Here is a 26,956-nt window from a genome sequence, read left to right as displayed (position 1 = left end):
GAAAGAGTTGGGAAAAAACTCATGGGTTGAGATAAAAACAGTTTAATAGGACAGCAAGAGAGAAGGAAACAATGATAACAACAATAATAATGACAAAGGAATGTACAAGAACAAGTGATACCCAATACAGCAATTTCTCACCACCCGGCGATCGATAGCCCGTCTCCGAGCAGCGATTTCCGTCCCCGGGCCAACTCCAGTTTATGTACTGGGCATAACATTGTATGGTAGGGAATATCTCTTTGGCCAGCCTGGGTCAGCTGTCCAAACCAGGACACTATGTAAATGGTTTCCTTAGTATCAACATGATCATAATGAAAAGAGACCAACCAGGGAAAGAAAAAAAAAGTTTGCGTAAAGCATGTGAGAATTTATAAGGTGGAGATAGGAAGTTCTACAACACAAATTCATTTGCAAAAACATGATGAAGGCCTGCCTAGAACCAGAAGAGGTAATAACATACTACATTTAGTTTACCTTTGACAATATGCATCTCTGTGGTTGTCATTATCATAGGATCAGCGCATCTAATCAAAATAAGAATACAAACCTCCTGGAGCAGAAAGAGGTAAAACTGATTAAAAGCAATACTGAAACATCAGTGACACCCTAATGAAGGTAGTGAGTCTGTATCTTAAAACAAACAAACAAACAAAACCCAACAAACCCAAACCTTAATTTCTCTTTTAAATCCAGACATTTATGTATCTGTCAACCTTCAGCATGCTGTATCATCATGGCCAAACAAGCTTTACTACATTTCCACCTCTGATTAATTAATAATTTCTGTAGGCATGATACCACAGGGATTTAGAAATAGATCCACAGGAATACATAACCAACTGTTCACAGCCTATACATGTTTGAGTCCGGGTAGCATCCAAATTAAAACTTCTTCCATGACAGTCAAAACAATTTATTTCTGCATCACATGCTGGATCAGAAAGTCTTTCATAAGACAGTTAAACATAAAACAAGAAGAGTTAAGTCAATACGAAAAGTCCAGAGAAGACTTGGAACCTGGGAGGCTGCAAGTTCCTTATGGGTGTGGATGACAATTAGAGCACACAGGCAGTTAAGAGGAAGGGTGAAATGGAAGTAGTAGAAAAATCAGCAAAAGAGACAGCAGATGTGAAACGTGAGAAACAAGAACTTGAAAATGAAGTGTACAACTTAAATTTGACTTGGTAGTAACTAGTAAGCAAGTGAAGACAGTCTTGAACCTCTCAGAGCAAATCTAAACGCATCATTCTTGACTGGTGAAATTTCCAACAGGGATTCTTGAAAAGCTAAGCAAGAAGTAAGCAGTTCTACTCACTTCAAGTTATTGCTGAAGTTTGACAGGTATACAAGGAGCAATAAGAGTCTAGTTCAAATCCATTTGTGTAATTTGAATGCTTTTTTAAAAAGTACAATCTTCAAGATTCTAATCTAATTCTTCAAATGCACCAAGTCCATATTGACACAATTTTTTTCACAGAAAATTCCCAAATTGCCTGTTGGCCATATTAAAATCCTCAAAGGCATCCATCTGTTTCTGTTTGTAGAGTACCTCCTAGTTACAAGAGAAAAAAATGTTAATCCCTTTCATATCCTAGTTGAGGGGGTAAAACACTTACCTAGAGTATAGGAGAGTTTATTTTAACTCTTAGGAGCATTACCACTTTCCAAGCACTATCCTAACTCTTATCCTAGAAATTTAGGAGATGATCTGTTTCTCCCCTAGCTCCTTCTGATGCCCCTGCACCATTCTGTAAGAAAGAGAAATGGATTCATGGGCTGTTTATGTTTTCCTTTATATTTTTATATAAACAGTCTTTGGTGCATGGTTTTGATATTAGAATTTTCTTTTCAAGAACATAAAGATTGAGGTAGACCAAAATTGCAACTTCCAGACACATCTACAAATCTCAGTTAAAACATGATAGAAATAAAATAGCATTTCTGAGACTGTGAAAAGTAAATGTACAGAGACTAAGAGATAAACTCGGATTCTCAGGGCTCTTCGTTAGTCAGAAGCAGTTCCATCAGCAGTGTCTGTAAAATTACTTCCACCTATTCTGCTCTATAACACAAAATATTGAAATTGAGGTTCTAACTGGACCCTTTTGCCTGATCAGTAAGGAGTAGCATATAGTAAGGGAAAAAAAAAATCCAAATTCAAGAATGACTAATAGTGTTTTCCCGGGAGAAAAAATTATATCTTAATTTAGAATGCTGATGATGTTACCAAAGAAAGAAAAGGACAAACATGGCTTTTGAAGGAACAGCAAGAATGACAGAATCAAGACAGATGAGTAAAGAATATAAAGATATTTTATTACAACATTAGTGGTGTAATTTATGCTCTGTCAGTAATTTGCTATAACTCACACCACTGTCTCTTTAAATAACTTAGTTTTCTACTCAATCTGTACTTCCCCCCTACAACCTTTTCATTATAATTTCAAGCTCAAGTTCAGCTTAGCAGAAGCGTTTAGATCTAATTTTTTCTGTGTGTATCTGTACAAATCACAAATGCGTGTTTAAAAGCTATATATGGTCACAAACTGCCCATTTTGTTATTTTAAAAAGGTATTACTAAAACTCCTTCCAATTATCAACTGCAAAATACTAAGGACATGAAATATTTTGGCTTTAAATGAGCTTCACCATCTCCTCTGACAACACTAGGGCAGTACTGTAGCTACTATGAAGAAGTTTATGTATTCTATCAGCTGGTTTTGCAACTTGTCTGCAACTTTTTTAATTGCTGAAGTATGGAAATGTCAGAGAGTTCTTACACATACATAGTTATTCACATGAATACTTTTAATAAATTAAAGAAACTAACCCAACTTCAGGGAAGAACTGCAATTTTGAAACTGCACCTTATAAAGGAAACTATCTCCTTCCTTTTGTGCAATGAATCAATGACCAGATGAACTCATATAGAACAATAGTACTTCCTGCCTCCTCCTTGCCCAGCATTCAATCAAGGCATAGTAAAGATCATCAAAAAACTTGGAGAGTCTAAGGACTTTTAATGCCTTTAGTGGTTTCAGTTCCTACCATAGAAAAGAGGTTTTTTTGCTTCATAGCTGTTACTTGTTACAGTGTATTTTAAACTTGATAATGCTGGGAGTTTATACTAATTCTACAGAAGTATCTTGTTGGTCTTCAGTTGCTGTAACTGGAACAAAATGCCAACGTAAACGAAGTCTAAGTTTTACCTACTTTATGTATTTAGGGTATCTCTATTGCATACTGAAGAAAAGTAGGTGACTTTTACCTCAAACACACAGTTAATGAGGGCTAAGTCCTTCACCGAATCTAGAAATCTCAGTACACAAACTATGGAAAAGTCAGACATGATTTCCTTACTCACACCTTGTCAGATGAAGTACGAAATGCTTGACCAGGGAATGAAAAAGTAGCCAATCTACCAGCACACTGTGCTGAAAAAAATTCATTTTGTTGTGTGAAAAAATGAAATTCCAGCTGAACTACACAAGAACTCTTACCTAGACTGAAAATATGGGAGGAAAACCAAACATGAAACCATGTAGAGGTATATTGGTGATTATGTTTAGAAGCATTACCAAAAAGAAATAAACAAAACCCTAACTTGTTATTCCTATTCTTCAAATATCTTGAAATACAAATAACACATGAAAATCTTCGCTGAAACAAAACAAGTTCCAAGTATCAGAGATATGTTGACTGGGGGAAGTTTGAAGCCAGGCTAAGACTAGTTATTAACTAATATTTCCATTACAAAAAAAAAAAAAGGAATAAATTACTACCCGCACTCTCTCATTTCAGTAATACTAACGGAATACATGCTCTGTAGAGAAATACAACTGAAAAAAAGCTGCTAGATATGGTCTGGTGTCTGGAGTGTTTCTAGTCAGCTATGTTCTAAAAATCTCTTTATATCGTTTGCATTTGGCATCCACAAATTTAACAGTCATTCTATGTTAGCACACTTCAAAACCCACATCCAATTGCCTTCTGATTACCAGTAGATATTTTAACAGATCAGCTTATAAATTGTAGAGGAAGAAACCAGAAGGCAAGATGTTTCCAGTTCTTTCATCATAAAGGAGTACTCTTCTCTGTAAGAATTTAGTGAGGTGATAATAAATCCTGTTTTCCGCACGAGAAGTTAACATGTTCCTTATGGCAGTAGTCAACTAGAATCCAAGGAATTATCTGAAGCAATTGCTTTACCTGCAGGACACTGAGGCTTGTACTGTTTAGTAGTCAGTGTTCTATATTTGACATAAATGCAAATGTTCTAGAATTATCTTTCTAGAAGAAAAACTATACCCTCGTCTGCTACTTCACATTATGTGTACCCTGGAGCATCATTAATCACTCTCCTTGTATTCCTGATGTGATTAAGCTTAGTTACAGGCAAAACAGTTCTCAACAAGAAAAAATCATCCAGCAAAACAACTGACAAGCACAAACATCCAACCCCCAACAAAAACCTCAAATCCATGATTTTTTTTTTTTTTTTTTTGAGGGAAAGAATATTTCTTTCTTCTATATTTCTTTCTTTCTTCTATAAATAAACAATAATTGTACACCTGCCTGGTTTCAGTTTTAAGTGGAGAGTAGGAGTATCCCCTGTGAGATCCAGTGGGAGAATACAGTTCCACTAATATATATGTTTGCTGAAAACACACATTTCAGTCTCATGCTTGGACAACTGTGTATTTAGTACTTTTTCTTACATCTTTACTGAAACAGCCTGACCTTGGGGATATGAACTATGTCCTATGCACAAATTCTCCAAACAACAAACTCAATCCTTACGATAACATTTAAGAGGACTGTAAGTATGCAAAGATTGCTGGCTGTCAGCTGGACGTAAAGATTAATGTACTGATCCGGATTGTGAGATTGAATTTCACTGAAGAACAGGAGAATAGCTACATTACCAGCACTAACAAACTGGGCAATGCTGTATTGACAGTGAAATATTAGACTTTGTGTATAGTTAAAGATTACAGCCACAAACTGTTCATGTTATGCAGATTATACATTGAATTCTCTATTTCCGTCCCCACCTCCAATAATAACAACCCGACAACAACCTGACATAGAAGATGAAGTTGAAGGCACACAAGTTATCATTCAAGGCAAGAAAAAACAACCCTGTAATGCTGTCTATTTTTCGTGTGTTTCTGAAGATATTCTGCATAACAATAACCTATTTGAATTTGTGTGAGAATTCAAGACAAATAAATTTGTTTTAACATTGAGAACGTGCCACTGAAGGAAAGGAGTAATCATCTGCATGCAGCACCATCTGTGTACCATTACCAAATTTCAGAATGGATTAGGCCATGTGGTAAAATTATCCATCTCTGACATCACTGCCATCAGGCAAGCATTGAATTAATACAGAGCAAGTCTCTGGAAAAAGTAAAACAGTACTACCCTAGATTCATATACATGATGAAAAATCCATTTGACTTCCATGTACTTTTCAAAAATACTGAAAGGATGAATTCTAAAGTGTCTCATCTTCAAGAAAATGAAGACGAAAAATAAAATGAAGAAATATTATTTGATATTGGCATGGAAAGAACAGGAAAGATGGAGCTTTTGCCTTTTAACAGAGAAGTAGCATGAGAAGCCCCAGGAAAACTCTATTTGCTCTTTGCCTCTTCTTTCTCATCCTGGCTTTTCTCTCATTTCATGCAGCCAAGTGGAAAGTTGCAGTCTGTGCTGCGGACTTGGGATGTGCTTGAGCATGCGAGGTGGCTTGACAGCATTGTGCTGTGAGAGAGAAGGAAGAGTAAGGCAGAAGAGAGACAGCTGAGGTATTTCTGTATAGATAAAGCAAGGTATCAAGTGTTGTGAGGGAAATAATCTCCCCTCACTTCAAATGGCAACACATTTTGGAGAGAGTAAGAGGGAAAAGGAATCAGAGCTAAGGCTGCAGCCAGTTATGCTGGCAGTGAGGGGACTGAGGGATTCTAGAATTTAGGATTAGTTTTTGCATGCAGGAGTAGAGTGGAAAGTGTGATTAAAACTGAGCCACAACAGTCTTTGAGATGTCAGGGTTCTTCAACTGAATGAAAAGTTAAATTAAAATGGCATCACTGTTTTCAGGGATGCCTAGTGAAACAGAAGCTTGCACAAAGAAACTGCAGACAGCAAAGGGAGTGGAGGCCTAGTCTAAACTTTGTCAGCAAAAGAAGTAAGGTTTAGCCTAAAAACATGAGCTAGTATTGACCTACTGCCAGTCATTTAAAGTAGTCCTATGCAGTGGTTACAGGATGTCTGCAAAAGGGATTGACACACCTTATTCTCAGAGGATTCAATATTTTAATTTATTCACCTGTGAATAGAAAAGAGGGCATAAAAAGAGCAACTTCTGTCTGTATAAACCTTGTTGATGGCAAAAGGTCTCCTTACTTCTATGAAATTGTTTTTTGTGTGCAACCCACAATAAAAAAGAATTCTATACACTCTTTTACACTACTTTTCTAAGTCCTACACCTACTAGGAAGCTGTAATTAAGCAATTGGCTATGGAAAGTACTGCGTACAGCAAAACTGTACAGTCACATGCAGCTTCCTGCATGCACAGATATCAATATTGATTGTCAGTACCTACGCACACAGAGTCTGCTTACAAAACGTTATTTCAAAACTACACATTAACTAGATGATAAACTGTTTCTCTTCTGGTTTTGCAGATAGCAAGCAATACGACAGAATGAGCTGTCCCTTATTAAGCTTACTCATGTGGGGAGTGCAAACAATAAAAGGTAACAGAACAACAAGTAGTAGGTTGCTTAAAGAAGGGCAAATAAGGAAAAAAAGAAAAATCATATGAAACTGAAAATGTTCCTTAAGACTTTGGTTATGTTAAGAAACAATTCTCTAGCTTAAGCAATGAAAGCCCAACCACATACAGTGATCAAAACTGGGTCATTAAAAAACACAGTTGATAAATCAGAGACAGTTTTGGACTAGCTTTATTTTGGGTCTCAGCTTTCTGATTTTTCTAGAGAAAAAAAAAGTATGAACAGCTTTTTCTTTTTTTTTTAATACACAAAACCAATTGTTTTGTGCCAGGTTGCACACTAATACTTTCCAAGTATGATCACTCTTTCAGCAGACCATAGCTTGCTATGTAGTTTAAGATCTCAGATTCCTTCTTCTCAGTGGTGTGGTACATTACTATTTGTGGTGTCTTAAATAATAAATTACTGAAATCTGAGGCCATCAAAGCCCATGAGTAAAAATGAATTGACATTCCATAACACAAAAGAGAAAAGAAAGATATCCCTTCTTTGTGGATATGACAAAGAGAATTTGAGGCAAATATCAGAAGCTGCCTCTGTGATGCCTTCTGGTTCTGATATGCATTAATTTTTTCAACAAAGAAGCCACCAAATATACATCAAATCAAAAGGTTATTGTCATAATTTCCTGACACATTTGCAACATTCTTATGAAAGTTTATATTATTCTTCTAATGGAATCATTGAAAACACCAGCATAGAGAGTTTTAGTAAATGTTTTTGTGGCTAATACATTGCTGAAAAAGTATTCAAATCAGTAATCTAATAAAGAGAAACACATTTGTTTCAGATCTGCTAGTTTCATGTTGACAAAATATAATTCAAACAGAAATACTAATGTTTTGCATTTGGAAGCCAAGAAAAAAATTCACAGCACTTATGTTGTTCTTATATTCTCTATATTTTTTAAATGTAGAGAGACACAGTACTTAGATAATCCCATTCAAAGAAGGAGTAGTTGTTTTGGCATAGTAAGAAATAGTGCTGATCAATATACAAGGCAAAAGCTTTTATTATTTTATTAATGAGATACTTTCATCCTTTTTGATCTTATGAGAAAACCGCAACAGATCAAATGTGTCATTTGCGAGTCAGGAGAAGTATACTATAATTTTATTCCAATGCCAAAGAGCAAGTTAATAAAAAACCCACAATTCCCTCTCACAACATTTAAAATGTTTCATGTTGCATTCAGCAACAAATCCTGCACAATGTCACATATAACCTCACACTTTCACACTAACTCTGAAGTTTCTATGAGCTGGAAAAGGAAGAAATACAACACTTTGAGGTATGACAAACTATACGGAAACTACCCAAGCCACTGCAAAGCTGGAGAGTGCTCTTAAATTTGTTCAAGGTTTAGTAATAAGTACAAATGTTACCCTAACTACCTTCCACAGCAGCATGTGAATTATCGTGAGCTAATTAATACCATTAGTAACATTTAGGGGAAAAACCAAAAACACAGGAAGCCAAATGTAAAAACTTCATAGTGTCTAGATTCTGTTGTATAGCCTTTAAGATGTACAAATGAAAAGATGGAAGATAAATTAGATAATTTTATCTCACCACCTTGTCTTTGTAACAAAGCATAACTGTAGCAAACAGTGCTTGGTGCACCACCAAGAGGATAATATCCCTTTTAAACAGTTAGCTAATGTAACTGATAAATTTTACCAATGGCTTTTACTTTTTTTCCTTTCCAAATTGAATAATAAAAAGGTATTCAAAATAGGAAGGAGAAATTTTCCTCAGAGGAAGGAATCGCTAGAACTGGGTGTAAGATAACTCCATCTGGAGACAACCAAACAAAATGTACAGGTTTCTGCCACATTCACTCTCAGCAACTAGAAGATCTTTTTCCTGGACCTTTTAGATTTCAAATATTAGACTGATATTATTATGTTACTACACATTTACTAAAATTAAGACATAAACTACAGCTTCAAAGGGCATTTAGTTTTTATGCAAAGAGGTAAAAAATTTTGTCATCTATTTCACCTGTGCATCTGAATTGTTGTATTAATTTCTAAAAAATTAAAAGACAACATACACAATGAAACTATCTTCCTTTTGAAATAACTCAATTTCTTGTAAGAACAAATACTATAACATTATAAGACTAATTTGCAGATATAAATAACAAAATTCACAGTCGTATTGGTACTTACCCACTAAATGCCTGTACTGCATAAAGCTTGGAAGTATCCAAGGAACTTCCACTTACAATCCGAGCCTTTAATAAAGACCAGAGAAAGTAGTTACTCAGTTGCTCTTAGTAAGTTCTGGACAGAATTTAACTGCATCAAACATGTAACACCTAATATGAAAATGTTTAGCAGGGTCAGCTCCAGGCCAAAGCTAGATTAACTATTACTTTGGAATATATTTTGGTAGCATTCGTCATTTAGTGAAACACGCTGGAAGAACCCATGGGAAGGTAAGATATTGCTTCCCAAATCTTGTTGTCCTTTAAGTCCTATAGTGTATGCAGCATAGATGATAATAAAAGGCAAAAACCCTAGATAGCATGTTTGACAGTAGCAGACCCCTGTGTTGGCAATTATGATAAGCACAACAATGAGGGTTTTCCTGTTTATAAATGCAACACATTTGCAAGACACTCAAAGGAGAACAAAAGAGTGGAAAGCTGGGAAAAACATGCAAATTTCACAACTAAAATGAAGGAACCAAACAGGTCAAATAAGTCACAAACAAACATCAAAATACATGATCCCTGTAGTAAATATGTGATTTTAAACCTTTTCATCCACAGAACTGCTATCTGAAAGAGAATTGGGAAGAAGGGGAATATAGGTTAGACAAAACAGTCTCTGAGAAAATATCTTCTGCTATAAAAAAAACTGTCACTGGTTTAATCAGCTAATGCAGAGCACAATCCAAGTAACACCTGTGCTTAGCTGTATCATTGTGGCAAGACCACTGTCACTACATTTTAAACAAACAAAACAATGTTTTCAGCCATAAGACCCCCTGCCACTTATACAGGACTCTGTGGATACCATATAATTTATATACTGTATCCCATCTCCACATGATTTTTAAGTTATTTGTTTGGGGTTTTTAAAATATATTTTTAATAGTAATGAATATATATTTAAAATTGAAGTGTTAAAAAAATAATGCTCTATTCTCAAGGAAAATAAGTATATCCTTCTACTAAGGATATAAAAAAAAGTTTAAAAAAAAAACCTCCTGAACTGTTACTGTTCTATTCTATCACAGCTATTCATATAATTCAAAAATTACCCCCCAAATACCAATAGAAGAACTACAATTGTGAAAGCATAAGATATGATCCATATATATCATTATAAATTGCTTAATGCAAACATGTGGTGTATTTACATTTATTATCAGACAGGAAAAGCTACCCTTATTTTATTGTCTTGTCAATTTTGAAATATACATTTAAAATTGTTTTTATATACTATCCCACCAGTAAGTGTCCCTTTTTTTTTTTTTTGACACATTATAGTATAGTGACTTTTTGACACATATAGTACACTGTATACATGAAACTGCATTGTTTTAATTGTCACCTTACTGATCTCTCCATTTTTCCTCCCCAAAAGGAGTACACGCTCTACAGGCCTTTTAAATAATTCAGGTATTTTAAAGATACTTGGCGATATCCCACATTACATACATTACAAAATGTTCATTTACACCTTAAACAAGTGCCATATTTCATTTTTAAACCAGTTTATCTACAAGAAAATATCCCATTCAAACATGTGTATGAAAAATACATTGGCAAGTGTAAAGGTGCATACAGTATAGCATCAACAATTCAGGGGAACAAAAGGCTCTATTGTGCCACTAATTTTAGAGGCTAGTTATGTGATCAAAGCAAAGCATGTGCACAAAACAGGCAGAATAGTGTATGCAGCATAGATGGATGGTTAAGTTCAAACCATGTTTTACCAGTCAGATTAGATCTGATTTTGTATTATTAAAAAAAAGTTAGAGGATCGAGCTATTAGGTATTAGCAATGCCAAAACACCAAATTTGAATCCACAGAAAATTCAACTATGCAACAGACTCTCCCCCTTTGTGAGACCACAAAATTTACCATTTTCTTATGCTTGACTACAGATCTTAGATTTTCTTTCACAGCTACTGTGAACAATCCTTTTAGAAAGAGTATGCCTAAAAAAGTGACCAATAGTTTATTGTCCCCAAAAAAGCTTATGTTTTAATTTAATATTCTCTATAACTCAAAACTATTACTAATAGTAAATTCCACAATCTAGTACAAATAGAGTAAGCACATCTCGGGCACCATGAATATCAGCTTGCCATGCATTGATTCTTTTCGTAGTTCTTGTCCTGAATATCAACAGACATGGTATCAATTTTTATGTTTTAGAAAAATCCATTAAGGTTTTTTTTCTGCTGGGACATGAACTGTTCTGATGTTTTCTCATTTCAAAACTCTCCCCCCACCCTGAAATACTAGAATTTATATTTTGCTTGAGAAATTAATTCTTGACTAAATCAAGCTATAGTGTTTTAATTGAAAAATTACCCTCATTTGACTGAGTAGATTTATAGAAATGAGTTTAGTCTTTTTTTTTTTTTTTTAATTTATTTGTGAAATGTATTTGTCTGACAACATCAGATAAAATTGACTAGTCTTTATCCACAAGCATATTAGGAAGATTTGGATGACCATATGATCCTACCTTCCCACTCTAAAATTATTACAGCATTTTCATAAGCAGAGTAAGAGCAGAACCAGGAGTAACCAGATGACTGTAAGCTGGGCTGGCCATGGAAACACAATAGGATATGCTTTTATAAGGGCTAAAGGAAACATGAGGAATGGTTAAAACCGAAATGCTGGAACAGCCTCTGGACAGGTGAATGAGAGGAAAGGCAAGAGGAGATACACCAACAGGACTCTAAGTAGGATAGACTGAATTAATGCTCAAACTTGTAAAAAAGGCAGGGTCCAAAAGGTGAAGACAAATTTGGGGACTGGAAATTTTAGGAAGGACATCACTTGTAAGGCAAGAAGCCTCACCATAATCTGCCCATGCAACCTACATATTCCTTCTAGAAAATCTAATCATAATAATATTTGTAATATTGCCATTTAAAGACACATAATAAATCTCAGTTTTATTTATGTGAAACGCAATTTTTAAATAGTTTGCAGGCACTTTGCTACCAGCTGCCTAAAGAACCACATGAATTACATTTTTAATTCAGTTGTTTGGAAAGTTAAATTAAAAAATACAAAATTGTTGAGACTTGTCTTCCATATTAAATGGAATTTTGTATTTCAGAGGATGAGATATGGACATATGAAATTTTCTTTACCTCTCTTGGGTTTCATCCAGCTTCATCTAATTTCACTACATTCGCTTTACCGGAACCTAATTTTGTCTAAATTTAGGAAGGAGAGTGACAATCAAAAAGTAGGAAGGGAAAAAAGGTATTACATGTTTAGTTTAACTTGGTTTTCTTTGCAGTTGCGGCTTAAAAAAAAAAAATAAATGCACCAGTCTAATGTCCCCTTTTCTCAATAGAAATTGCATAAAGCAGAAAACTGATGCAAATTTCCCAAGAGGTTTTGAAAGCATCTCTCTTTTGTAAGAAATTACTGCATCTTCAGAGACAGAATTAGTTTGAAAACTTCATTGTTTATTGCTTCTTCTGAACTCACCATTAATGAAATAATCTGAACTCTGGAAATGTTCTCTGTGTATGAGAGCACCAAATCAGGAAGTGTACAGTCACCAAGCAATTCACTTCGGTAGTCATTAGGCTACCAGAATAGACAGCAACATTCCTTGATGTAGATAAGAAATGAACTGTGATTATGTAAGAGACCACAGAATGTATTTTCAAATCAGGGATACAAGGCTAGACATCTCAGATTATACAGCTGAATGACGATGATTTACTTAAAAGAGCTTATCTTCATGTAACTTATTTCTGTCATCCACACATTCTACGGAAAACAACTAACCTAAAAAAATTATGAATGTAGTAAGAACAATGTAAACACTGGTTCTTTTAGGTAACCCTATGGGATACTTTCTACTTTATTTCAACTAGTTTCTCCTTAGATTTTTATTTTATGTGAAAATTAACTACATTATGAAATACCAGCATAGCCTTCATGTTATGCCTCTACACCATATGCCATTTTAGCTAACCAGGGGGTATTTTACTAGGATTATAGGAAAAATCTACAGAGTGATTTTGCTCCATAATTGTTGCTATTTCAGCTCAGTGTGTTCCATATATATACACACCTATGTAGTGGAATGATGAAGAGTAGGATGGTCATCTAGTTACTTACTAGCGAGAACTTTATTTACAAATATCAAATATTGAAGACAAGAGGAAAATCCTCCTTCCTCCCTTTTTTTAGGCAATCTGATCGTTTCAAACTCAATTATATTTAATTAGGTAACTGATAGAAAGAGGAAAAAAACTGTTTTAACTTAGTTAAGGATACTGTAGTGGTACAAGGTTTCTGTTGTTCATTTGAGTTTATATAATTATAACAATTAACATAAAGAAGAAGAAAAGGTAGCATGGCATTAACTACAGCAAGGAAAGCATGATGATCAGCTATCATATCACATTCCTCCAAATAAGCTCATTTTCTATGCAGAAATCTTAAGAGTCGGTGATAGAACACAAAAACTTTAGGAAGGAAAAGAAAATCTTAAGGAATATTTAGCAAACCATATTTTAAAATGCTCCTGCTTAGCTAGATAGTTCTCTCCAGCTCCGTACCATTCTTCACCCCTCACTTATCTCTAATCCTCCTTTTTCACTGCCACTCCCTAATCTTCCCCTAAACAGATATAAACCCTTAGGTAAACAAGACATTAAAAATATTCACTAGTTAAAATTAGTCTTTAAGGTTCCATTAATAAGAAGTTACATATATTAAAAGGCTCTATAACATTCAACATACTCACTAAATCCTGGCTTCTATTGAAAATAGTTCACAAGTATCCACTGAGGTACGTTAGTCCCCAGATGGGGGTTATTCAGCCTGGATAACAGAAGGCTCTGGGGAGACCTTGTTGCAGCCTTCCAGTACCTAAAAGGGCCTTAGAAGAAAGAAGGGGACAAACTTTTTAGCAGGGCCTGTTGTGACAGGACGAGGGGTAATGATTTTAAATTAAAAGAGGCTAGATTTTGACTAGATATAAGGAAGAAATTTTTGACAATGAGGGTGGTGAAGCACTGTCCCAGGTTGCCCAGAGAAGTGATAAATGCCCCATCCCCGGAAACATTCGACGTCAGGTTGGACAGGGCTCTGAGCAACCCAATCTAGTTGAAGATGTCCCTGCTTACTGCAGGGGAGGTTGCACTAGATGACCTTTAAAAGCTCCCTCCAAACCAAACTATTCTATGATTCTATGATTAGAAATACAACTGGACAATGGTCTCATCAGTCAGCAGAGATATTTACATCAAAGAGGTTTAGAAGATTCCCCCTACCCAGTCATAAGCATCCTTCAAACCTTGTGTCATTAATTCACTTTTGCATTTTTCTGAGCAGCAGAGCACCACCCTAATACACTTCATCTTTAATGATGGCAAAAATTTGTTCACCACCACCTGCCATAGCATGAGAACTGTAACAAGATTGTAAACATCTAAACTGTTAGGAAACCCTAGAATTAAAATGGTATTTTGTATACAACCTTGATTTTCCCCTCTTTTAAGTGTACATAATTGTTTAACACCAAATTGACAAAAGATTTAAAGTTCATTATTGTCTCAAGGTACTATTTTAAACTTAGTTCTGCAAAACAGTTGCAAGAATGTAAAACTGACTGATAGTTATGTCATTCCTGGAAGCAAACCCTTTAGACATAATACTCGCTGACGTGCGATAACAATACAGCTGTTCCGTGGAAACAACATGTGTAAAGTACCCATAGTCAGAAGCAGTTTTTAGTCTGAGCTGGACAATTCTAATTAGTACATATTGCTAAGAAAGGGAAATAAAGAATTAAAACCGGGGTCAAATAAAAGCAGTTCATTAAAGTAGTAGATTGTCTGTCCAAAACAAAAAACAAATTAAGCCATGCTAAAATAATAAATGCTGTACCCAGAAGCTAATATTATCACTACAGAACAGAATATTTGTGTATGTAAGCCTAGAGGATGCTGTGTTGCTAAAGCATATCCTAGGAAGATATACTGTATAACGCTTGAAAGATAATATTAAGCTAGCACATCATAAGAGAGGAGTGATGTTTGTCTGACAAAGAGAAGGTCAAACTTGAATAAAGCTTGGTTGACAGTAGAAATAGAAGAATTGCTGCTAGCACTTCACTAGCAGTGATGTAGAAAAATTACTAGCGGATACATTGAGAGCCAAAACAGGAGGTCAGCTTGGTAAAGATAAAAACTGCATTTGTGTCGTTATTAATAAACTGGTCTGCAAATCTGAAACAAGAGGACATGCTTTAAAAACATGGTATTTAAAAATTGTGTCCCATTAGACTTCTGATGGCTCTTGTTTTCCACTGTCTTTCAACAGCTACTAGATGCTTCTCCCAACTTCTGAAACTTACCTCTAAAAGAATACATTATTGACTATCAACTATTTGATTACACACAGTGTGGTATGATACCAGTGCTGCTTAATTTTTGGTGGTCTCAAAAAACTACAGTCGTCTTGAAGACCACGCTTTCTTGACAGTCCCCGACTTGTCAGAATGATGGTAGGGAGTAAAATGCAATGTGCATTTTAAGCACTCTATTCCAACCCCAGAACACATCAGAATGGTAAAACATACATGATCCATAAAGGATCAAGAGGCATATTTTAGCTCTTTTGATACAAATGGTAACAGTAAATGGAACCCAGTAATTAATTACATAGCCTATGAAAGCAAACAGATAACTGATTGTTGCAAATCTTTCCATATCACACAACCAACATCTCAACAAAATATTTGACTTGGACTGCTGTATCATGGTCTTATTTGCAAGCTGAAGTCCCATCGTGTTTCTTCCAGAGAAATCCATGCAAACAGCCACTTGGTTTGACACTAACTGTGAGAGTAGTCCCTCAGGACTCAAACAAAAGCATGTTCCTTGGTGCTTCTTACACCAAGAATCAGAGTCAAAAAGACGTTTTGCCATATCACATCTCTGAGATTCCAGTGTAACATAAACAAATCTAACTTGTTTCAGTAGCCAACCCCAGAGAAGCCACAAGCCTATCAGTCAGCAGCTTGCCCTGTACCACTACTTGTTTTGTGAAAACAGATCACAGTCTTTTCTGTGTTCAACGGGGTTTTCAGGTTTTTTTTTTTCCTAGTTAACTTGTATCTTTTTTGTACACCATATTCTTTACTACAATAAAGACATTTATCAAGGTTAGGTATGTTATGTATCAAGGACATGTTTAAACAGCTCTATCAGCAATGCAGTTAGAAGGCATGGCTACCTGGAAAACCTTCTCTTTACATAGGTTTTAATCTGAAAATTAGTAAAATTTTCAGTGGAGTGAATAGGAGTTTTACATGAGGCAAGTGCAGAAAAAAACTCTCTTACAAAAATGGTATGTATTAAACAACATAAAAGTGCAGGTGTCTGTATGTATGCCTCTGTTTTTTGCTAGAATTATTTATGTATCAGTCAATCTTGTCTTCATTTTCAGGTTTACCAAAACTCCTGATCATGGGAAGTATCTTAAGAATACTCTCTACTGATGAACGAAGCAAATCTCATGACTGACAAAGTTTCAGCAGTTTCAACAATAATTTTGCGTCAGCAGGAACTGGAGGGGTTTCAGATATTTTCTCCTATTTAGAGTACCAGGGAGACACAACTGTGTAGGTGCTCTACTGATCACCTGGATTATGTGCATAAAGAAAAAGTCTGGTACCTGTCCCATGAAAGTAGTCAGAATTTCACTTTGGCAGCAAAACAGAGAATCTCTTTAGTTTCACACATTATTGTAATATTCTACTTCCCCAACAGAACAGAGGAAGATTTGAGCATATTTATGAACTCATGTTTTCCAAGTAATTACATTTTTAAAATACATATCTAGATATTTTTTCAGCCAGTTGCTTTAACAAGATTCCTTTTAGCCTGAAGCTGCATTATAAAATGATCCATTGTTATTTCTGCTTCTAAAATACAATGATCTAAGGAAAAGGCTTACATGTTTTAGAAATAAAAATAGAAAATATTTCTTCATCTTGGTGATAAAGTATTGATTTGCGTTCATTTCCATAGCAGAACCACTATAAATAAGTCCTTGGAATGGACATTCACACTCAGGTTTTCTTTTAGCTCTAGCAAATTTATTTTCTATCTGTTTAAGCACAATACGGCACGTAAATTGCATGAATATTAATCGATCTAGATCAATTCTAAAGTCAGTGAAAATAGTGTTAAACAATCTCCTGTTCTCCTAAAGAGTAAAGTAGTAGAGACTTTATTCTTTTATGAAGAAAATTAATAGTTTTAATGGATTACTTTTCCTAAAAAAGTCATTCTCTAAACGAAACTGGTTTGGGTGGTTTGTTTTGTTTTATTTTATTTTGTTTGTTTTTAATAAACAGACAAAATACGGATAACTTCTGCTAAACCTTACTGATTAAGGATGTGGGTTTCTCTGTGCATGAAACACAAGCATATGCAAGACAGACTCAGTCAAATCATACTGGTTCATCCGCAACATCTTGACTGACTTCATGGAGTTGTTAATAATTGTTTAGAACACTATTTTACTTCCTGTGATATTACTGGAAGATTTTCAGAGTGCTCATATATATACACACATACATACATATATATATATGAAAAAGGATTTTCTACAGTTTTAGCTAAGCAGATTGAGTGCAGAAATATATTGTATTTATCAATTTCTACCCACATAATCTGAAAATGTATTTATTTTCCCCCCACTTCAGCTTCTTACCCCACAAAAAAAGAAAGTTAAAGACAGCCAACCTTTTTTTTACCTGACCAAAAAGCATGCACAAACATGAAGAAAGAAAGAAAGAAAGAAAGAAAAAAAGACAGCTGTAAAAAACAGATTATTAAGTTCTGTTAATTTTCATCCCAAATACAGCACCAACATAGATTCCTTAACTTGCATTAAAACTTGTTTCCTCAGTACCACAAATTTTTCCAAGCGTATAGCAAAGGTATCCATTTCTACCCCAGCCTGTTTACGCAATACATCTGTTCTGTTGTCACAGTCTTCTGATGTGAATTTACACTGATGGGAAGACTCTGTAATATACCTGTTCACATTATTTAAATATGAAGAGAAGAGCAACAGATGAATCAACTTCTGTTGAAGAGCATATGTCCCCAAATCCACCTCTTCATGTCTTGTATATTAGGTGAATATACTTTTTTTTTTTTAAACATTGCACATCAACTATATCAGCCACGCAGCATGCACAATCAGCCCTTATATTAATGAAGTCTTTCATCGCTCCTTGTTAAAAAAAAAAAAAAATCCACTAGGGATATCACAGAATACAACAAAACTTTGTATTGCTGAATATTGTGGTTTCAATATTTTGAAACAGAACAGAAAGTTTTGGGGCTTGGTAGTGCTGTTAGCTTTTATTAACTAAAAGTGTTCCTGTCTGGGCTATTCTTTCACAATGATGCAAAGACTAATTGCAGTATATTCATTCATTAACTTCTTCTTCCCCCCCTCCCCTTAGACTACACCTGAGATTAGAAAGATGAGAAATAACATTGGGCTCAGTGAAGGAAAAGCATCTCAGAGATCACATTAAAAAAAAAAAGTTTCATTATTTTGTACAAGGTGATGCTAAACTCAAAGGAAACTTAATGTGTAGCCACAACTCTGGTTCAAGCCTTCCAGGGGGGGCTTCTGGTGAGTGTTTACAGTGTGGTACAGATTTGCCATATTTTATTTGGCTCTAGGTGTATCAACTTAAAGCTGCATTAGTTCAAGACAGCTTGTTTAGATTTAATTACACCTAAGCCTTCACGATACCAATATTCACTAAAGGATATGTATAAACTTAGGTTTATATTTAGTTTTTTTACAACCTCATTTCTTCAAGTATTTTTTTGTTATGACAACAGAGGGGTCTTACAGATTTCAAAGAATTCCCACAAGACGACAAACTGTTACTTTTGTTATGACAACAGCAGACAGATTAAAAAGAGGAAAAGATGACCGTTATCAACAACCTCTCTTACACAGTACCATGAAAAAGACTGACTGGCATCCGCTGTTACTACTGGTCAATGAGAGAATTAGCAGCTCAGTTTGGCATAATACATGCAAATAAACATGTTCAATTTTTTTGAAACTGATGTAGTATTTAAAACATTAAACTAGAGCTCTGCCATCTGACTAGACATCCTTTCCTTACTCAATCTGCACCAGCATCCTGAGAAGAAACTTTATTTTTAAGGAAGAAAACCCCACAAACCCAAACATAATTCACAATATTTTAATCCATCAACATAGTTACCTCAAGCAATTAAGAAATACGATGGGGTGTACATCTACTTTTCACTTCTCTTTCTACGAATATTGGTCCTTTCTTAAAGCCCACTTCCCAACACAGCCAATGTAGACAAAGTGTAGGAGAACTCTTTAGTTTTTAAAAGCAATTTATCTTCTAACAAGCTGCTTATTTCCCCATTACTGTCACCACCAACCAATACGCAGTTACCATGACCAAGGTAATGGTTTTATTTATCTTGTTTCTACCTGAACAGCTATAAAATGACTGATTCATTTACTAAACAATACCAGATCAATTACTTTTCATCTGGGCTGCAGCACTGATCTTTTCAAGTCCAAATCCAAGATTTATATTCACATAACAAAACTGGTACAATACTATTAACTATAGTTATTAGCTACCAGTAACTATGCACCTGTACAAGTGTATTAAAAACAAACATGAGCAATGGAAGAGATAAAGGAAACAAAAGCCTGAGTGCCACAAGACAAAGTTAGATTAACTTCTAAAGCCTATACACTTTGGGAAAATACAGCTATCTCAGGCAGTTCTGGCAAATATTTACTACAAAAAGGTTAGAAAAGCTGTCAAAATAAGAAAATATATACTTGTTTCAAAAGAGCATAGTTTGTATAGACAGAGTTTGAAATATGCATTAGTAATACACTTACTTTGATGACAGCTTTTCTTACTGTGGAACCCAATGACCACATTGCAAGGAGAGTGCAGTAATATATTAGGGGTTCCTTTGGTTTCAAATGTTAGCATCACATTTTTTCCTTCAGGCATATACAAAGTAAGGCTGTACTGATACTGATCTCTAAGTTCTGTTCTTCAGTCAGACACCAGTAAACATAATACAAGTCCTTCGTATAAAACAATAGAGAATCCACTTTCAACCACACGTTAAAGAGGCAACTCCCATCCCCGGACCTTGTAATCTGACTTGTCACTGTATGCATATATAGAGTAAGGTAAGTTCACTCATCTTGACACCATATACAGTCTACAAGTTATTCTGTGTCAGAAAATTGAGAACAAAGGCTTTTTAAAATCTGACCAGCTGCCAGATTATCAGTAAGATCTTAATCAACTAGATCAAGAAGCTATTGCTCGTAAACTATCATTCATAGAAAGACTCTATGTTATCATTAAAAGCAACTCAGAAGAGTGCATGCAACTCTGGAAGCTTATTCAGAGGGATAGTTTCATCAGAAGAGAGAATGATGCTTATTCTGAGGCACCTGTAAAAGATAACAAGATAGGGATAGAATAAAAGAAGACACTAGGGAAAAAGAAAGCTAGAAAATAACAAGTGAGGACTGGAACAATAAATAAAAAGGTAAGAGTTATTCTCAATTACAGCATACAAAGAAACAAACCCCTGGATAGTATTTCTCTGACATTTTTCTAAAAAGCCATCAATCCTTCCTTTAATATACATGCATCATCACAATGCCTCTGTATCTTCACAGAACTTTAAATCTGAGGATTACTGATGTACCATTCATGTCTCCTCTCATCCACATACCCTATTACTTTCGCTCCAGTATGTCTCCAAAAACACGTTGTAATAAATAATACATAAGCAATCAGCCCATAGTGTATTTTTTCTCTCCAGCTAGAGACATAGGATAGGACTATCCAATGCAGGTCCTGTGCACTAATAAATTATTTATGTACCAAAGTTTCAATGACCTTAACTCATGTTCTAGTAGAACAAAAGTAATAGCATTCTAAACCTTCCTTTCGTACTAAATTGGAGAAATAACACTACTGTATTATCTGACTATATCTCTGGTTGGCCAGATTGCTGTCTACCTGCTCCTGCTTACACGCAGAGATGAAATGATTCATTAAACAACAGGCTATGATTTGGTTATATAATGAAGATTAATTCAAGGAACTTGATTTGCAACTAGTACTTTTCCATCTGCAAATAAGGAATTTGAAGCTGACTGTGAATCAGTTATAGGGGTAAGAGTGGAAAACAAAAAAAAGTCTTAAAAGTAATGTAAATTCTAGATTAGTTGCCACTTTTCTTTAAAGTTATTACCACTCCTGCAAATATTAAAAGGAAGATGTAATGCCCCAAACTACTATTTGCCTAAATGATAAATTAAGTATTCTCTGGACATGCATGAATCCACAAGTAAAGAGGAGGGGTAAGGCTGTGAAAACTGAGAGGCCACAAACCGTACATTTTGTAGACCTCCTTTAAGAACAGATTTACAAAATTTTTTATCCCATACTAAACCAAAATTGCTGTGCATGTCAAGTAATAAACAGAAGTTAAACATGTTTTGTCTTAGAGGACAAACTGACATTAAGACGACATCCTTCTTCAAAGGCTGCATATGAAGTATTCAAAAAATGTATTTCCTTATCACAGAACAGTTGAGGCTGGAAGGGGCCTCTGGAGGCCATCTTGTCTAACAACCTGGCTCAAGCAGGGTCACCTAGAGCAGATTGCACAGGACCACGTCCAGATGGCTTTTGAAGATCTCCAAGGATGGAGATTCCATCTGTGGATTCCATTATCTGTGAATAGACTGTCTATAATATCATTCATCCACCTTACTGAAAGTAAAATCAAGGAAGATTTGACTGCAATAATACTGCATGTGTCTCAGCAGAACAAGTTTTTCAGGTAATGTATTCTTTTAGTAGACTACTCCAGCTAGGAAATATATTTTGAAATTTTTAAATTCTGAAGAATTGTTAGGTGTTCTGCAGACATTAAAAGGTAAAATATCATATTCATCCATTAGATATAAAACATGAAAGACTGTTTGGTTAGTAAGCATTGACAGGTATGCTACAGGATCTGAAGATTCATTTATAACAATCCAGTTAGTGACTGCTGGGGCAGAATCCCTGATTGAAACATGTCCTCCCTGTTGGTGTGGAAAACAAAGTGTGAAGAGAAAACAGAACTGCTACTTCTGTCAATGCATACTGTTTTCAGAATAATCTGAGAAGTAGTGTTGCTGTAGAAGTTCATCTGTAAATTCCCTTTAACCTCTTGCTGCATTCCCTTCTTTATTTCAGTGGAAATGAAAATGGAAGTCATAGTATGATGTCTTACAACCATGCAGACACTTTATGCCCCATAGACTACACCAAATAACACATTTTCATAAACTGGCCTTGGGGTAAGTTGGCTTCTCTGTAAATATGGTATAAAAAATGCTTTAGTATTTCAGAAGAAAAAAAGGTTAATAGACAAAGAGACTGAAAGATGTCTTTCACCTGACAGGTTAAAGAACAAATACCTTTAATTCATAGAACTGATCATATGAGATGTAACAAAGTTAGTTCTCATTTTCCAACAGCCTATGTTATCTAACAATGTATACAAATGTACAGACATTAAATAGTGGAACCAACCTGGATTTCACTATTTTAGATATTCCCTGTGTGTTTTCTTTAATTAGGTCCTAGGACCTTTATGTTCCTATTGTACAACAATGACTAGGTAAAATAACTGTGATCCCGCTCTCCCATGCCTCAAAATGATGAAAAAGTCATGAAAATACTAACTGTTGCTAGCTGTCTCTTCATACATACACCATCTAGTGTCTAAAATATCTGCAGATATTTTAGAATCTGTAGAAAAATATCTGCAAAATGCAAATCTACAATCTAGTGTCATTATTTGAACGTAAAAATATACTTTAAAATGAACTTTCATATTATTAATATTTAATTGCTTGCGTAAGATACTTTCAACTTGATTATATGTTTACTGTAAAAGTAGTTGTCCATGTACAAAAGAAACTTTGTAGTAGCTCAAGCTTTGAATGCTCATTACTACTTAACACAATCTTTGGCTAAAGGCACAATTCTTCATCTTTAAAATTAATGTACCAGATTATTATTTTTTCAAGGCAGATAAAGAAAGCGAAGATTCAGTCAAGGTGACAATTACCATCTGGCTAGCTACAGTAATTATGTGCTCCCAATTAAATGCACATGCAATATTATAACATTAGCACTACAGTCTATGTTAATATTGAAAAATCACCATATTTATGTATTACCAGAGGTATTAAAGTTATGTATATGACTGTCTGCTTTGAAGTCTGTTAACACAGAAGATAAAGATCATGAATAAATCTATGTCAACACCCTCCGAGTTAGGTTCCTTTCTACCATCTCTTCATACCTGGATGTTACCATTTACACTTCTTTTCTCTTTCCTCCACACCCTTCTCTTCCCTTTTTTGGGGACTGACTACTTGTCTGAGGGCTTACTGAGAGTACAACTAAGGACAGAATTAAAATCAGTTTAGACTTGCACTCTCACAAGTACATAAGTTATACGTTGCATATAGGATGCAGAACACTGGTCATCAGGATGAACATAGAACCAACCATGCCTTGAAAACTGTTAAAGGAAGCACTGTGATATCTGAACACTCTGGATTACTCCTATGAATACATTTATAAAGCTATAAGAAAACCAAGAACAGCATACATGGTTCTTTTTATACGTTTTATATCTTGTGAAATTTAATTTTCCAGTTACTGAAATTCAAAGCAATACAATGGCATATAAACATGTCTAAATATATTCAGAAAATTCCTTCAAAACAAACTTGTAAAATATTAGCCTTTTGACTTCCATAGGACTAATTCACCCTATGAACAAAACCAGGTATAAGCAGAATTTTTGTCACCTAATTTGATGGAAGCAGGATTGGGTACCGCACAGAAATTAACATCCAACTCTAGTAAGAAAAATGTTTTACTTAAAAGGCAATATTAAAATACCATTACCTCCAGCAAGGATCTTCTCTTCCAAGTCATTCATTTGTTTCTTGTATGCTTTTAAAGCAGCTTCTTTAAATGATGGTCGTATTCTTTTCTTCTTTGGCATTTCAGTAAGCATCTCTGGGACGTTCTGATTTTCATCTTCCTTTACTTCTATGTCAGCAGCTACATCACTTTCAACTTCCAATATTTCTTCACTGACCACACTGTCAAACTGTGTGTCATATTGCTCCTCTGGTAGTATTGCATACGGAGCTTCATACGAAGGCTGCCCCAGTTCATATTCTTGGACCTGCTCACTAGTTTCACTACTATTAGTTCTATTTTCTAGTTTAGCAAGGACTTGTTCTATTACTTCTACATAGTCTGTTTCATTCTCACCGGGTGGTTCAATTAAGTCTTCCTCATACTCTGCTTTGTAGCAATAAGGCTCAGCATAAACATCAGAATCGAGTGTTGTAGTTGATTCATTTGCAGTAGACTGAGATAAAGTTCTAAACCTTCCCATGAAAGATGATCCACTGTCTTCATACCCACTTAAACTTTGTGTACTTTTATTCCAGACTACTTCTAAGGCTGACTTAGCACGTTGAAGTGTAGATCCAAATTTAGGAAAGCTGAAAGTCTTATCAGAAAGATCTATGCTTAATCGGCTATGCCATGATTTAGGGGCTGTTTCTTCTGAGTCATCGCTTGGTAGTTCACTCTGGCTTCGGTACATCATAGGCAATCTGTTTTGATTCTCATAAGGGGAGACAGAATTTGTTTCCTCATAATCACCATATTGACCAGTCCACTGACTTTGTGATTCGCTATCAAGGCCTGGACATGATGGAGAAGTGCCATCAAGGGTAAAATCATAGCTTTCGCTATCATACTGGAGGTCAGAACTTTGGTACTTTCCAAAATCTGTCTGTTGATCTGAAGGGCTGCTCATATCATACACAAAAACTTCCTGTGTGGATGAGTCTAGGCCCAAATCTGCCCCTTGTTCCAACTGATTCCAGTCTTTCCATGGGGAAAGATCATCATGTAAAGAAAGCTGAGAATTGCTATAGTGGCTTCTGTCTCCAGATGCACATATTATTCCATTACTTACTCCACTGTCAACAGTTTCTGTGTTCTCTGCTTCATTTTGCTCTGGGTACTGTTGCATATCCTGGATAAAAGTCTGTTCCTGGGAACTGCCATACCAGTTTGTAGAATCATCTTGCCTTCGCTGCCAAAGCTCTCGATCAGAGGAAGACAATAATGAACTGCCATTTGTTCTGCTAAAATACTGATTTTCTGAAAAATCCTCAGAGTAAGACTGACACAATTTTGAGAAATCTGACTCTGAACGGCTAAGTTTTGGTGTCGCAAAGTCATTCTGTAAATGCCATAGAGAAGTCATGTCTGAATAATAGGTCTTTGATTGTTTTTCCATGATGTCAAATTCTGGTGACTGATTGTCATAATCTCTTCTGTTTGAAAAGGTGCTATTGTCAACAGTTCCATTAAGGTCTTTAGCATTTGGGGACTCAATACTCCCCTTTGTAGTGCTTGTTTTTATTTGAAGTGCTGATTTAGATATCTTTACATAACTGTTCTTATTTATATCTGATTCCAAGTCTTTATCACTGTCAGGTGACTCCCAGTCATGCATTCTAGTTTTTGTCTCCACAGTTAAAAGCTTCATATCCATACTCTCATATGTCTGAGAGGAAGGTAGTCCTCTTCCTCTTTTGTCTTTTATGTCATGAGAAAATATATCTGTAGAAATTCCAATGCCAGTTCCCTTAAGTTTATAAGACTTTTTTAAAATCAAATCTCTCTGTTGTGATGACTCAAAGTAAACAAGAATGGGCCTTGGCTTTGCATTTGGACAGTCTCTTTGCTGCCCCAGTCTTTGGGCAAACTCAATTTTAATAGTGCTTTGTGCCTCTGAGAACCCCATTTTATCTATTAATATTTTGTAGACTATGCTTTCAGTTTTTTCAAGCCTCTCTTCAGGCACATTTAGAAACCTAAGACTTGCTTTGTTTCCTGGATGACCTATCTGCTTAATATAGTCATGTATGTCCCGAGTTTCTCTTCTAGACTGTACAAATCCAGTTCGCAGTTGTTCGATTTCATTTTGTACAACTTCTACACTACTAGAAATTTCATCAATTGATTGTTTCAGAGCATTAACATGCCCTCTTAATTCAGAGAGTTCTGCTTCAATTTGACTTATTCCCTGAAGCTCTTTAAAGATCATTTCCATAACATCATGGGTTTGACTTATACAACCTGTCGAACTAAAGCCAGGTTCAAGAGTATTTGATTTCTGGTGACGGCCAGTTCTGTCTAGAGATTTACTTCTTAAGCCCCATGTTTTCTTCCACGTACTTAGTTCTGAGTCTGATGAGACACATTCTTGGCTCTTCTTCCATTTCCTTAGTTTTCGTAAAGCTCCCAGCTTTAGACTGTGTAAAGTGCGTTCTCCATCAGAACTTCCATCAGACGGTGCAAGGCTGCTTAAACTTTTTCTATTGCGTCGCACAGGCATTGTGTGTGAGAAGTATTCGTTTTTCTTGCTATTACTTTTTACTTCACTTAATGACTCAGAATATGAACTATCATTTGAAGACAGATCTTGAACTACATCTTCATTATTATTGTTTGTTACAAAAATATGCTTTTGCAGTCCATTGGCAATAGCAACTCTGTAACTGAATGTTGGAGAAAGTGAAAATTCTCTATTATTTTCCTCCTCTTCAGCTGATAAGTTGCGAGCAGATGAACACTTGGCAATCTTTTTAACAGTGCTTTTTAAAGTATTTGAAAATTTTGGATTCTTTGTTTGTCCAATCTGAGTTAAGTCTTGCTCCTTTTTGCTCTGACAACTCTCTT

The 26,956-nt window shown here is 35.3% G+C and overlaps 1 protein-coding gene across 1 annotated transcript in view; it reads right to left on the bottom strand.

Annotated features, from left to right (window-relative positions):
- UNC13C (unc-13 homolog C (C. elegans)) overlaps positions 1-26,956 on the bottom strand; it is a 163,971-nt gene that overhangs the window by 136,824 nt on the left and 191 nt on the right. The window contains 3 exon segments of the mRNA XM_010281395.1: positions 8,983-9,047; positions 9,574-9,596; positions 24,089-26,956. The exon segment at positions 24,089-26,956 is cut by the window's right edge and continues 13 nt beyond it. Coding sequence (XP_010279697.1) covers positions 8,983-9,047; positions 9,574-9,596; positions 24,089-26,956 — 2,956 coding nt within the window.

This window comes from Phaethon lepturus, unplaced genomic scaffold, assembly GCF_000687285.1.
Source record: "Phaethon lepturus isolate BGI_N335 unplaced genomic scaffold, ASM68728v1 scaffold4732, whole genome shotgun sequence".
NCBI classification, from domain to species: Eukaryota; Metazoa; Chordata; class Aves; order Phaethontiformes; family Phaethontidae; genus Phaethon; species Phaethon lepturus.
Note: the sequence above shows the minus strand (reverse complement) of the source record. Positions and strands in the feature narration are given on the sequence as shown.